This window comes from Excalfactoria chinensis, chromosome 1 (assembly GCF_039878825.1).
Source record: "Excalfactoria chinensis isolate bCotChi1 chromosome 1, bCotChi1.hap2, whole genome shotgun sequence".
Lineage (NCBI taxonomy): Eukaryota > Metazoa > Chordata > Aves > Galliformes > Phasianidae > Excalfactoria > Excalfactoria chinensis.
In genome coordinates, this window is record NC_092825.1 from 66,334,462 (window position 1) to 66,348,369 (window position 13,908).

Genomic DNA, 13,908 nt, shown 5'->3' on the forward strand with positions numbered 1-13,908 from the left:
TCTTTGAGCACACTCATTTTGAGGAAATCAGGCTGTTAATTATGATAGTCAGGTCTATCAACACAACCAGGCAACTCAACATTCTAATATACTGCAAAGAGTCCTCAAATACTCTTTTTTGCTGAAAATCAGATTAGAAGCAAAACCTAGCCTGATCCATACCAGAGGGAAACATCCTCTGAATTCAGAGCCAGCAGCTCACCCTCATGTTTACAGGACCCTTGTGAGAGCTGCTGCAAAAGTAATGCCCTCTATTTTATTATATTGACTCAAAATTTCAGATGTAGATGTTGGCGGTCTGGCAGTAGAGGTTGACTCTTCCCAGTAGTATTCATTACATTTCGTTGCCATGTAACACATGGCAGCAGAGGAGTGGTCTGACAAATTGTCAGACATGGAAACACGGATAAAGCAAAGATTTGTCACCGAATTCCTCTCTGGGTAGAAAAAATGGCACCCGCTGCCATTCATTAATGCTTATTTCAGGTTTTTACAAAGACCACAAAAGTTTCTTTTGTTTGTTTGATTTTAACTACTTTCGTTACATACTCAGGGTGCTTCTTTTTAGTGCTACAGGTCTCTCTATTCACCATGACCAACACTTCTGTAAGAACCTCCATTTCCAGAATCCCAAAGCTATGTAATAGGTACTGTTGAAAAGAGAAGTGAATGTGAGCACAGTGAGGTAGTGAATCATGCATTTCAGCAGTGGCAACAGTGACATGAAAGATAAGCCACATTCTGGATGGCTATGTGGATTTTTACCAATAGGGCATCCAGGCTCTTGTTCATCAGTGGTGAAATGCATAGCAAATGGTGGTGACTATGCTGAAAAATAGTGCTTCGTAGATGAGAATTTGCTCTATCAAATCACAGATGTTCTATGTGTTATTGTGCTCTTTGTGCTGGTTGCATTTTCAGTGGAAATAGTCAGGAGGCGCTACTTTCAGAGCAAACTATGTACATCAGAAGCAGACCTGCAGAGATTGCCTTTTCATTTCTGAGGGAAACCTAAAAGCATCCAGACTCCAGAGTAAACATCAATAAATAAATAAATAAATAAATAAATAAATAAAATAAAATAAAAGGAAGTTCTGACAGTTTTCATTTCCACATTTTGGACCCATTTAACAATCATGAATCAGAAATCTCCCCCTCGTGTTCATCAATATAGTTCTGTTCTTTTCTAAAAGAAAACTTTGCAAATGGACACGATCACAGTTTCAGACAGAATGAAGACACAGTCTGTCAGAAAATTCTGTATAAATGCTCATCAGAAAACAGGAACTACAGTAAAAATATAAGATCATCATAGAAGACAGCTTATAAAAACATCGTAACTTCCCACAGAGCTTCATTGGACAACATCTTAAGGAACTTCAACTAGCTTTCAACTGCAGTAGTTTGAATGAAGAGTCTCCAAATTACGGATTTCATGAAAAAAATTATATTCATTTTCAGGAGTTTGACTAGTTGAGTACATACTATAAAGCTGTTGCTTGAAGAGAATTTTGAAAGTTTATACCGTGTAATGCACTACCAGTTGGAACAAATGGACCTAGACCTTAAGATTGCTTTCCGTCTAGCTGTGAGTCAAATTACATTTCTGCTTTTAAGATTCTGATTTAATTCATACTCCCCAGTAGCAGGTGATTTAATAAAATGAAGTCTAATCTTTGCCACTGAAATATAGGCTTAGTAAAGTAGCAAATGGTCTGGCCAACAAAGCACAAGAAACAGGAGCTAGTTATCTGGGATAAGGCTGGTTATCCCAAGTGTCACAGTATCCAGTTAAGCCAACACAGCTCTACCTCTGGCTATGGAAAGGTGTCCCAGCGTACTCAGATTAGACCCAGAGGACCTCTTGTGCACCCTGAGCTACCCAGTACGTTTGCCACCAACAGGAGAACACAGGCTCTCCTTCCGCTGACCCAACATTTAGAGCACAGGTTTCTTCCTAGGTAAAATCCAGTGTTCAAAAGTATAATAGGTATTCCTACAGTTCCCTAAAGCAACCAAGTACTTGTTCTCAGAGGATAAAAAGAACACATTAGGTTCCTTTTGTTCATTTGTTTTTGACTACAGTAGTTAAACACTCAAGGTGCATCTTATTTAACTTCTGAAGACTTTGGTGCCACAGGTCTCCACTGGTCATTACCAGTCCTGCTGTAAGGACCTCCATTTCCAGAATCTCAAAGCCATGTAACAGGTGCTGAAACTGCTGAAAAGATACTCGATAGGCAGCAGCTCATCACTTCCAGAAAGTACTTCACGATGAGGAAGAGAGCGTCGCCAAGGTGGGAATCGCATTCACCTGGGGGAGGGCAATGCTGCCCCTGTAGTGCCCTCCAAACACAGGGGACTGCAGCCCATGGCAGCATCAGCCCCTGCTGCATCCTCTCTGTGGATGGGCTCCAAGGAATGCAGTCTCTGCTGCTGCTTGGGCTGCGGTACCATCCCAGCTCTTTGGCAGGCCTTCCAGAAAGCCTTCCTTAGTGCCGCACAGTTCCTGTGCTGGAGGCGGTTGGAGCAGCTGGCAGAGGTGGCATAGTTCTGGCAGATCAGCGAGTGCACAGTATGCATATTCCTACAGCCCAGGACTGGGTCGGGACCACCCTGCGCTCACCCCATGCCCTTTTCTCTCCAGCTGGTGGAGAGGAGGAAGGGTGCAACACAGGACTACCTGGGCCAGAGCCTGCTCTACCTACAGAGCCCGCAGGAGCCCCTGCAGTGGGAGGCTGGGAGGTTCATCAGTGAGCCACGAAGCTCAGGTTCCCCAATCCCTGGCCCTCCATGATGCACACAGCCTGAAGCTGGGGTTGGTGATGGGGCTGTATGTCACCAAGACTCTTAGGGCAGCACAAGAGGGATCAGCAGCAGGCTGAGAGAGAGAATATCTACCAGGGTGAGCCAGCAAGTGGGATATCAGGGTAGCTGGCAGGTGATGTGCCTGTACCCTGATCCCTCCTGCCGGTGGGGAGAGCTGGGAGCCCTGCAGGTACATGGCTGTCATCAAGCCTCTGTTCCTGTGTTATCTCAGGCCTTCACAGCGTGCAGCGAGACCCCAGTGGATCCATCTCTTTGCAGGCCCTTCAGACAGCACGGAGAGAAACAAGGCCACCACCACTGTCAGGCTTCAGCTTTTGGCAGCTCTTCTCCAGACTCCGCAGTGTGTGGCATTGGTGGCACTCCTCCCCGGTAGACAGCTGAGCACACTGGAAATCTCTTGGCATCTTCTCCTGCCCTCTGCTCAGCTCTGCTCCTCATGCATCTCCTCCTGCCCTCTGCTCAGTATGTGAACCTGAAGCTAAGGGTTGTGCAAATCAGGCTTTGGCCATTAAAAACGGAGAAAGAGGATTGGGCAAAAAAACCAATGACTTCGGATTCCTTAAAGTGACGCTTTGAGCTCTCAAAATGGCAGTTTGATTGGCAAAAGAGACTTTGAGCCCTAAAAATCAGGCTTTGGCCCCCAACATGCAACTTTGGGCCCTCAAAAAGGGAGCTTGAGGCTACTGAGGACATGTTGGGCCTGAAAAGAATGAGAACCAAGAATGGTTCCCTGAACTCCAAGCAGCAGCTTTGATCCTACAGGAGGGACAGCGGGTGCTCCAGAAGAGGCTAGGATAACTACAACAGAACATTGGGTCTGCATGTAAGCATGTGAGCACATAAGCAATACAATGGCATATTTGGATCCAAACCAGAGGCTCAGGGCCCTGATGACAAGACTTTGGTCATGAAAAAGGAGACCCTGAGCCCCAAACCTGAAGGTTTAAGTGACCTGAGCGTATTTGGGCGCACCTCTGTTTGCGGGAGGTCATGGCTCAGCCCTGCACAGCTCTGCCTCAGCCTCACTATTGTGGTGGGCAGCCACAGTGTTTTTGCCAATGGAAGGCTGCTCCCTGCTGCACTCAGAGAAGAAACCTCACAGGAACAGCACTCGTTTGTGTTACAGCACACACGCACCCCACCACTGCTGCTCCTGCCCTGTAACAACCCGATGCTTAACCAACAGGTTCGCTTTTTCCCTTGCCAGAGAAATACGGGCTACAGATTAGGGACACTCATATGAAAATAACACCCTTGTGCTGATTTACTGGCACTCCTAACATCTTTAATGAGAATGCCTGGGTACCAACGGGTGCAAGCAATTGTTTGCATTGCAGTACTAACACCACTGAGGAAATCAGGCCCAGGGGAGGCCTCACTTCATGGAACTCCCGGAAAGGTGTTCCATGGTGGGAGTCGGCCTCTTCTCCCAGGTAACAGCGATGGGACCAGAGGGAACGGCCTCAAGTTGCAACAGTGGAGGTCCCTGTTGGATAATAGGAAGAACGTCTGGGCTGAAAGAGCAGTCGGGCACCGGCACACCTGCCCAGGGAGCTGGGGGAGTCAGCGTCCATGGAGGTGCTCCAGAAGCGTGGGGATGTGGCCCTGAGGGACGTGGGCAGTGGGCAGCTGGGGGGTGGTCGGTGGGACTTGGTGATTTTAGAGGTCTTTGCCAACCAGAGAGATTCTGTGATTCTGTGAGTCGTTTATTGCAATGAGTGGTACAACTATCAGCGGGCAACAGCCCACAGGCAGAGCCTGGAGAACATCACGGCAAGATGTAAACGCTCGACTGGGACACTGCTGGAGCCACAGGCCCTGTAGCGTTCAGGTGGGGCCAGGAGGGTGGATGTGCCGCCCAGTGCCTTCGGCAGCACCAACACGCCGGGTTCCAGCAGGGCTGCGTCCGGCACCGGGCCCCTCACTGTGCGCTGGCTGCAAGAGCCGCCTCCCCCCTGCAGCCCCTCCATCTACAGCTGCAGCACCATTCCCTCATGGCCAAGGGCATCTAGACGTGGTGCATGACCACCCACACCGGCACTCGGCAGAGCTCGACCAGGCGACACCAAGCTGAGCCTGCAGCTGTGCTGCTGTAACCGTGCCACCCTCTGTGACACCATCACACCTCCCAGGGCTGAGGGCACCCATGAATGACATCAGAATGGAACGGCCATTGTGACACGCGGGCTGCGGAGCAGAGCTGAGGCTGCGGGGCTCAGTCCCAGCTCAGTGCGACTTGGTGAGGTGAGCAGGGAGGAAGGGGCTGCCTGAGGCTGCCGAGGGAGGGAGGCCGGTTCCCCAGCGCTCGGGGGCCTGAGCCGCCAACTCAGCCTCGTCCCTCTTCTCCCATAGGTTTGCACGCAGAGGACGGATCCCAGCAGTGATGGGTCAGAAACTCTGCAAGTGGTTGCGGTCGACGCGCACGGCGTGTGCGGAGACACAGGAGGCTGCCGGCTCGGAAGAGCCAGGTGAGAGCCAAGTATCCCTGCATGCGCGGCCTGCGGCCCTGCCCCTCAGCTGGCACAGCCGGCACAGAGCAGCCCCTGGGACAGCCCAGGGGGCACCTGGCCCCGCAAGGCGCTCACTGCTGTTACTCTCTCCTCTCCAGCATGCGTGCTTTGTGGCCGAGTGGATGAGGACTCGGGCATCCTTGGCTGCAAAGTAGAGATTGATGGATTGTACATCCATGAGTTTTGTGTGGTGAGTTCCCTTGTGGCTCCTGCCACCTGCCTCCAACCAGTGATTCCCTCCTTTCTGCCCCAACTAGACCATGCTCTTTCCCCTTGTACAGATATTTGCCAGCGGCCTTTGTCAATACATGGAAGGCAGCAACGAGGCACGTTTTTGTGCAGAAGACATCACACGCACAGTGAGGGAGGCAGAGCAGACGGTGAGCACTGGACCGGAACAGGGAGCTTGGTGCCAGGAGAGCTTAGCCTGGTCCCAAGAAAGCAATCCCAGCCCCTCCTCCCAGCTCCAGGAGACACTCCTGCACTTGCAGACCAGCCCTGTTCACCAGGCAGCTCTGCAGAGTGCCGCCCAGCCCTGCCCGCATCCTGCGCCCTGCCCAGAGGTGCGGGGCCCGCTGCGTAGGCCCTGAGCCTGCAGCTGATGGGGGCTGCTCTGCTCTTTCCAGCTCTGCTTCGTCTGTGGCAGTTCGGGGGCCACCGTCATCTGCGCAGAACCGGGATGTGAGCGGAGCTTCCATCTGCCCTGCGCCTATGAGGGTCAATGCGTCACCCAGTTCTTTGGAGCGCTCAGGTAAGAGCTGCCAGGTGCGGCCTGTGGCCTCCAACCCTGCTGTCAGCACCAGCCAAAGCAGCGAGGAACGCGCTGTGAACCTCCCAGCAGCCTGACAGAGCCAGAGCCAAGGCCTGGGGCTCCTTCCCGTTCCTCTGCCCTCCTCGCAGCCCTTCTCACCTCGCCCATCCCTTCCATCTTCCCCCAGGGCCTTCTGCAGGGAGCACAGCCCGCAGCAGGCAGTGCAGGCAGAACCGGCGCCGGACACGACCTGCCTCATCTGCATGGAGCCTGTGGGTGACAGCAGGTCGTACGGCACCATGGTGTGCCCAGCCTGCCAACACGCCTGGTTCCACCGGGCCTGCGTCCAGGTAGGAGCCCTCCCCTCGACCTGCGGCACCGCAGGCGCTCAGCAGCAACAAGCAGCACTCAGCTCACACCCACACTGCTTGTGTTTCTGCTGCAGGAACAGGCACTGAGCGCAGGGATTTATTGCTTCCGGTGCCCCCACTGCAGAGACAAGGAATCTTTCCTGCGAGAAATGCTGAATGTGGGGATCCGAATCCCATTCAGGTTGGTGTCCTTCAGACAGCTCTTGAGATGCCTGGCCCTTGGCAGCCATTAACGTGGGCCTGAGCATCATTGGGAAGCTGAAAGCAGGGATAAGGTGGATGGGGATGGATGGATTTCAGGGGTTAGTTTCAGTTCTGGGCCAGTGAGTGCTCATCACATTCTCTCCCTTCTCTGGCAGAAAACCAACATGGGATGACAACTATACCTATTCATCCCTGGGTGTTCGGTACGAGCGCTGCGTGGCCATCAACTGCCTTTACCCCCTTGGCAGAGGGCATTCAGGAGAGGGGTGAGTGAGCTCAGCTGCCCTCTGGGGCTCTGCGTGGCATCGCAGCCTCACCACAGGCTGGGGGAGCACAGACTGAGCACCAGAGCTGTGCCGGGCACTCCCTGGCTCAGGGCACTTTGTGCTCACGGCCACAACCCGTTGCTTTCCACAGACCTTGGGAGATGCTCCTCTGCAGCTCCTGTGCTGCACGAGCCACACACCGCCGCTGTTCCCAGCTGAGTAACAGCACAACCAGCTGGGAGTGCGACAGCTGTGCTGCTGGAGAGGGCACCGGTAAGAGGAAAACAGCCGCGTGCTGCTGGGCTGGGGACAGGCGAGGCCTGGCAGCGGCTGCTCAGAGCGGCCTTGCTCAAATCCCTCCAGCCCGGGACAAACAGGAGCCAGTTCCACCCCATGGCTGGGATGCCATCCTGCTCACCTTCCTGCCTCCCCTTACAGCCTCCAGCACCAGATCACGTCTTGCTGGCCTCGGCACCACCAGCCAGCAGGGACTGCGGCCATCCCGAGGATCCTCAACAGAGAGCAGCAGTACCGGCACCTCCATCCAGGCACCATCGGGGCCAGCTCACCGCTCCGGTGTGCCTGAGAGCAGCGGCCTGTCCATCCAGCGAAGGACAGACCGCAGGAGAATCGCTCCACGTGCACGCCGGGATGCAAACAGCTTGAATGAGTCCCGGGGACGCCGTGGAAGAACCCGCAGTGCTGCCCCGATTGCCGGGAGCAGCAGCACAGACTCTGCCAGCCAGGGGACATCTCGGTCCTCGAGGCGCTGCCCTGCACTAAGATACAACCGCAGGTGCAGGCAGGGACAGCGGGCCCGGACAAGAAGCCGCTCTCCGTTGCGGCGCCGGGCCCCAGCATCTCCAAGCCGGCCCCAGAGACACCGTGGACGCAGGCAGACAGCAACCCCAGGTGCTCAGAGCTGCACCCGCAGCTCCTGCACACCAGCAGCACCGGGGTCCTCCAGGGCTTCCCCAACGGCCCACGGAAGCCCATCCAGACATCCGGGGCGGGCCCGCACTCGCAGCCGCTCGCCTCTCCATCGCCGGGCTGCGGACACCGACAGCCAGCCCCGAAGACGCCGCACCAGCCGGTCCAGGCGGCGAGGGCCAGCCCAGGGGCGGAGCCGCTCCCGGGTACCACGTGGGGCCCAGCACATCACCGGCCGGCCCTGCTGAAGCCGTGGGAGCAGCCATCTACAAGCTCCGTTCCAACCTCTTACCCTAAACCCCATCCCTAATCCTATCCAATGTCATCCAAACCCATCTCAATAAAACTTAAATCCCTTATGCCACTGTCAGTTTTGTTCTTCTTTGCCTTTCCCGAGGTGGGCAGCTTTAGGGCCTGGATCCGCGGGCTTCCCTTCCCCAGCACCCAACCCATTCCTTCCTCCCCACAGCCCGGTTCATGCTGAGCTGGGTTCTGGCCCCGACTCCAGCGGGGCGCAACGTTTCCAACGCACACCGTGGAGGAGGCCAGGCTGGCAGCTGCAGCCCCGTACTGGGGCGCACATCTTCCACACACTCTAGAAACCTCCCAGGCTGCTGCTTGTGCACCGTTCTCTATTTCCAGCATAGATCGGGGAAGTCCAAGTCCCCCATGGGAACAAATTCTGCCAGCTGCTCATAGAGCGCCTCGTCCATTTATTCATCCTGGTTAGGTGCTCTATAACAGACCGCCACAAGGCTGTCAGCTTTGTTGGCTTTCCCCTTGATCCACATGGACTCAACCTTATTATTCCCAGGCCCAAACTCAGCAACACACTCTTATAGAGCCCTTATGCCCCTTCTTCCTTGCCTCTCCCTTCTGATGAGTTTATTGCCCTTCACTGCAGGAATACAGTCATGAGAATTGTCCGACACTGTCTCATCAATGGCAACAAAGTCACAGTTTGCCTGATGCACAATGGCTTCCAGCTCCTCCTGCTTGTTGCCCATGCTTTGTGCATTGGTGTAGAGGACTCAGCTGAGTCACTGGCCTCCCCCCCAAACCCATCATTGCTCCCTCAGGCTCATCTAGCAAACCTTGTTTCATCCCTTTCCCCCTTCATACCTAGTTTAAAGCCCCAGCTCCTAGGCTTGGGATCCACTTTTCCTTTTGAGACAGATGGAACCCATCTTCAGCCATCAGGCCAGGTGCCAATTAAATCACCTCGTGTCAAAGAAACCCTGGAATTCCTGCAAAAATGCTGGAATTTAGTCAAATTAATTCTTTATGTCCTACAAAGCTGAACTAGATTTCTTTCTGAAACTTTCTTCTTGTGACTCTTTTTGAGAGGGCAGCTGCAGTGTGTGTAAGCCTCATTCAGTGACAGGGAAAGGTGAAACTCAGCTGCTTAAAACTTTGCAACTCTTTAAAAACTCTTTGCACCTGGACTGTTTGTCTGTAGGTCCCCTGCTACAGCAGATGGGTGCAATGGGCAGCAGTGTTTTCTGCAGTGTGCAACTTCTTTGATTCTGTATCAAGATGAAAACAAGAGAGAAGAAGAATAGGAGCCCAAACCAGGCAGTACTACAGTGAACGGCCTGTACATGGAGTCAGGGCTGCCCCATGGACACAATTCAGCACATGCTCTTGTAAGACATCATATGGCTGGTGATTGCACAGCCATTCCACTGGACAGTACTAAATCATAGATGACAGCATCACAGAATGGTCATGGCTCAGCCCTGCACAGCTCTGCCTCAGCCTCACTATTGTGGTGGGCAGCCACAGTGTTTTTGCCAATGGAAGGCTGCTCCCTGCTGCACTCAGAGAAGAAACCTCACAGGAACAGCACTCGTCTGTGTTACAGCACACACGCACCCCACCACTGCTGCTCCTGCCCTGTAACAACCCGATGCTTAACCAACAGGTTCGCTTTTTCCCTTGCCAGAGAAATACGGGCTACAGATTAGGGACACTCATATGAAAATAACACCCTTGTGCTGATTTACTGGCACTCCTAACATCTTTAATGAGAATGCCTGGGTACCAACGGGTGCAAGCAATTGTTTGCATTGCAGTACTAACACCACTGAGGAAATCAGGCCCAGGGGAGGCCTCACTTCATGGAACTCCCGGAAAGGTGTTCCATGGTGGGAGTCGGCCTCTTCTCCCAGGTAACAGCGATGGGACCAGAGGGAACGGCCTCAAGTTGCAACAGTGGAGGTCCCTGTTGGATAATAGGAAGAACGTCTGGGCTGAAAGAGCAGTCGGGCACCGGCACACCTGCCCAGGGAGCTGGGGGAGTCAGCGTCCATGGAGGTGCTCCAGAAGCGTGGGGATGTGGCCCTGAGGGACGTGGGCAGTGGGCAGCTGGGGGGTGGTCGGTGGGACTTGGTGATTTTAGAGGTCTTTGCCAACCAGAGAGATTCTGTGATTCTGTGAGTCGTTTATTGCAATGAGTGGTACAACTATCAGCGGGCAACAGCCCACAGGCAGAGCCTGGAGAACATCACGGCAAGATGTAAACGCTCGACTGGGACACTGCTGGAGCCACAGGCCCTGTAGCGTTCAGGTGGGGCCAGGAGGGTGGATGTGCCGCCCAGTGCCTTCGGCAGCACCAACACGCCGGGTTCCAGCAGGGCTGCGTCCGGCACCGGGCCCCTCACTGTGCGCTGGCTGCAAGAGCCGCCTCCCCCCTGCAGCCCCTCCATCTACAGCTGCAGCACCATTCCCTCATGGCCAAGGGCATCTAGACGTGGTGCATGACCACCCACACCGGCACTCGGCAGAGCTCGACCAGGCGACACCAAGCTGAGCCTGCAGCTGTGCTGCTGTAACCGTGCCACCCTCTGTGACACCATCACACCTCCCAGGGCTGAGGGCACCCATGAATGACATCAGAATGGAACGGCCATTGTGACACGCGGGCTGCGGAGCAGAGCTGAGGCTGCGGGGCTCAGTCCCAGCTCAGTGCGACTTGGTGAGGTGAGCAGGGAGGAAGGGGCTGCCTGAGGCTGCCGAGGGAGGGAGGCCGGTTCCCCAGCGCTCGGGGGCCTGAGCCGCCAACTCAGCCTCGTCCCTCTTCTCCCATAGGTTTGCACGCAGAGGACGGATCCCAGCAGTGATGGGTCAGAAACTCTGCAAGTGGTTGCGGTCGACGCGCACGGCGTGTGCGGAGACACAGGAGGCTGCCGGCTCGGAAGAGCCAGGTGAGAGCCAAGTATCCCTGCATGCGCGGCCTGCGGCCCTGCCCCTCAGCTGGCACAGCCGGCACAGAGCAGCCCCTGGGACAGCCCAGGGGGCACCTGGCCCCGCAAGGCGCTCACTGCTGTTACTCTCTCCTCTCCAGCATGCGTGCTTTGTGGCCGAGTGGATGAGGACTCGGGCATCCTTGGCTGCAAAGTAGAGATTGATGGATTGTACATCCATGAGTTTTGTGTGGTGAGTTCCCTTGTGGCTCCTGCCACCTGCCTCCAACCAGTGATTCCCTCCTTTCTGCCCCAACTAGACCATGCTCTTTCCCCTTGTACAGATATTTGCCAGCGGCCTTTGTCAATACATGGAAGGCAGCAACGAGGCACGTTTTTGTGCAGAAGACATCACACGCACAGTGAGGGAGGCAGAGCAGACGGTGAGCACTGGACCGGAACAGGGAGCTTGGTGCCAGGAGAGCTTAGCCTGGTCCCAAGAAAGCAATCCCAGCCCCTCCTCCCAGCTCCAGGAGACACTCCTGCACTTGCAGACCAGCCCTGTTCACCAGGCAGCTCTGCAGAGTGCCGCCCAGCCCTGCCCGCATCCTGCGCCCTGCCCAGAGGTGCGGGGCCCGCTGCGTAGGCCCTGAGCCTGCAGCTGATGGGGGCTGCTCTGCTCTTTCCAGCTCTGCTTCGTCTGTGGCAGTTCGGGGGCCACCGTCATCTGCGCAGAACCGGGATGTGAGCGGAGCTTCCATCTGCCCTGCGCCTATGAGGGTCAATGCGTCACCCAGTTCTTTGGAGCGCTCAGGTAAGAGCTGCCAGGTGCGGCCTGTGGCCTCCAACCCTGCTGTCAGCACCAGCCAAAGCAGCGAGGAACGCGCTGTGAACCTCCCAGCAGCCTGACAGAGCCAGAGCCAAGGCCTGGGGCTCCTTCCCGTTCCTCTGCCCTCCTCGCAGCCCTTCTCACCTCGCCCATCCCTTCCATCTTCCCCCAGGGCCTTCTGCAGGGAGCACAGCCCGCAGCAGGCAGTGCAGGCAGAACCGGCGCCGGACACGACCTGCCTCATCTGCATGGAGCCTGTGGGTGACAGCAGGTCGTACGGCACCATGGTGTGCCCAGCCTGCCAACACGCCTGGTTCCACCGGGCCTGCGTCCAGGTAGGAGCCCTCCCCTCGACCTGCGGCACCGCAGGCGCTCAGCAGCAACAAGCAGCACTCAGCTCACACCCACACTGCTTGTGTTTCTGCTGCAGGAACAGGCACTGAGCGCAGGGATTTATTGCTTCCGGTGCCCCCACTGCAGAGACAAGGAATCTTTCCTGCGAGAAATGCTGAATGTGGGGATCCGAATCCCATTCAGGTTGGTGTCCTTCAGACAGCTCTTGAGATGCCTGGCCCTTGGCAGCCATTAACGTGGGCCTGAGCATCATTGGGAAGCTGAAAGCAGGGATAAGGTGGATGGGGATGGATGGATTTCAGGGGTTAGTTTCAGTTCTGGGCCAGTGAGTGCTCATCACATTCTCTCCCTTCTCTGGCAGAAAACCAACATGGGATGACAACTATACCTATTCATCCCTGGGTGTTCGGTACGAGCGCTGCGTGGCCATCAACTGCCTTTACCCCCTTGGCAGAGGGCATTCAGGAGAGGGGTGAGTGAGCTCAGCTGCCCTCTGGGGCTCTGCGTGGCATCGCAGCCTCACCACAGGCTGGGGGAGCACAGACTGAGCACCAGAGCTGTGCCGGGCACTCCCTGGCTCAGGGCACTTTGTGCTCACGGCCACAACCCGTTGCTTTCCACAGACCTTGGGAGATGCTCCTCTGCAGCTCCTGTGCTGCACGAGCCACACACCGCCGCTGTTCCCAGCTGAGTAACAGCACAACCAGCTGGGAGTGCGACAGCTGTGCTGCTGGAGAGGGCACCGGTAAGAGGAAAACAGCCGCGTGCTGCTGGGCTGGGGACAGGCGAGGCCTGGCAGCGGCTGCTCAGAGCGGCCTTGCTCAAATCCCTCCAGCCCGGGACAAACAGGAGCCAGTTCCACCCCATGGCTGGGATGCCATCCTGCTCACCTTCCTGCCTCCCCTTACAGCCTCCAGCACCAGATCACGTCTTGCTGGCCTCGGCACCACCAGCCAGCAGGGACTGCGGCCATCCCGAGGATCCTCAACAGAGAGCAGCAGTACCGGCACCTCCATCCAGGCACCATCGGGGCCAGCTCACCGCTCCGGTGTGCCTGAGAGCAGCGGCCTGTCCATCCAGCGAAGGACAGACCGCAGGAGAATCGCTCCACGTGCACGCCGGGATGCAAACAGCTTGAATGAGTCCCGGGGATGCCGTGGAAGAACCCGCAGTGCTGCCCCGATTGCCGGGAGCAGCAGCACAGACTCTGCCAGCCAGGGGACATCTCGGTCCTCGAGGCGCTGCCCTGCACTAAGATACAACCGCAGGTGCAGGCAGGGACAGCGGGCCCGGACAAGAAGCCGCTCTCCGTTGCGGCGCCGGGCCCCAGCATCTCCAAGCCGGCCCCAGAGACACCGTGGACGCAGGCAGACAGCAACCCCAGGTGCTCAGAGCTGCACCCGCAGCTCCTGCACACCAGCAGCACCGGGGTCCTCCAGGGCTTCCCCAACGGCCCACGGAAGCCCATCCAGACATCCGGGGCGGGCCCGCACTCGCAGCCGCTCGCCTCTCCATCGCCGGGCTGCGGACACCGACAGCCAGCCCCGAAGACGCCGCACCAGCCGGTCCAGGCGGCGAGGGCCAGCCCAGGGGCGGAGCCGCTCCCGGGTACCACGTGGGGCCCAGCACATCACCGGCCGGCCCTGCTGAAGCCGTGGGAGCAGCCATCTACAAGCTCC

At 56.4% G+C, this 13,908-nt stretch overlaps 2 protein-coding genes across 2 annotated transcripts; both read left to right on the top strand.

Annotated features, from left to right (window-relative positions):
* Positions 1-5,599: 5,599 nt before the first annotated feature.
* Positions 5,600-8,109, top strand: LOC140250196 (PHD finger protein 7-like). The gene is given in 8 exon segments (XM_072332774.1): positions 5,600-5,719; positions 5,966-6,090; positions 6,278-6,494; positions 6,497-6,642; positions 6,821-6,931; positions 7,083-7,204; positions 7,370-7,529; positions 7,932-8,109. Coding segments are annotated over 8 exon segments (1,179 nt in total).
* A 3,260-nt stretch (positions 8,110-11,369) lies between these two features.
* Positions 11,370-13,879, top strand: LOC140250257 (PHD finger protein 7-like). The gene is given in 8 exon segments (XM_072332907.1): positions 11,370-11,489; positions 11,736-11,860; positions 12,048-12,264; positions 12,267-12,412; positions 12,591-12,701; positions 12,853-12,974; positions 13,140-13,299; positions 13,702-13,879. Coding segments are annotated over 8 exon segments (1,179 nt in total).
* The last annotated feature ends 29 nt before the right edge of the window (positions 13,880-13,908 follow it).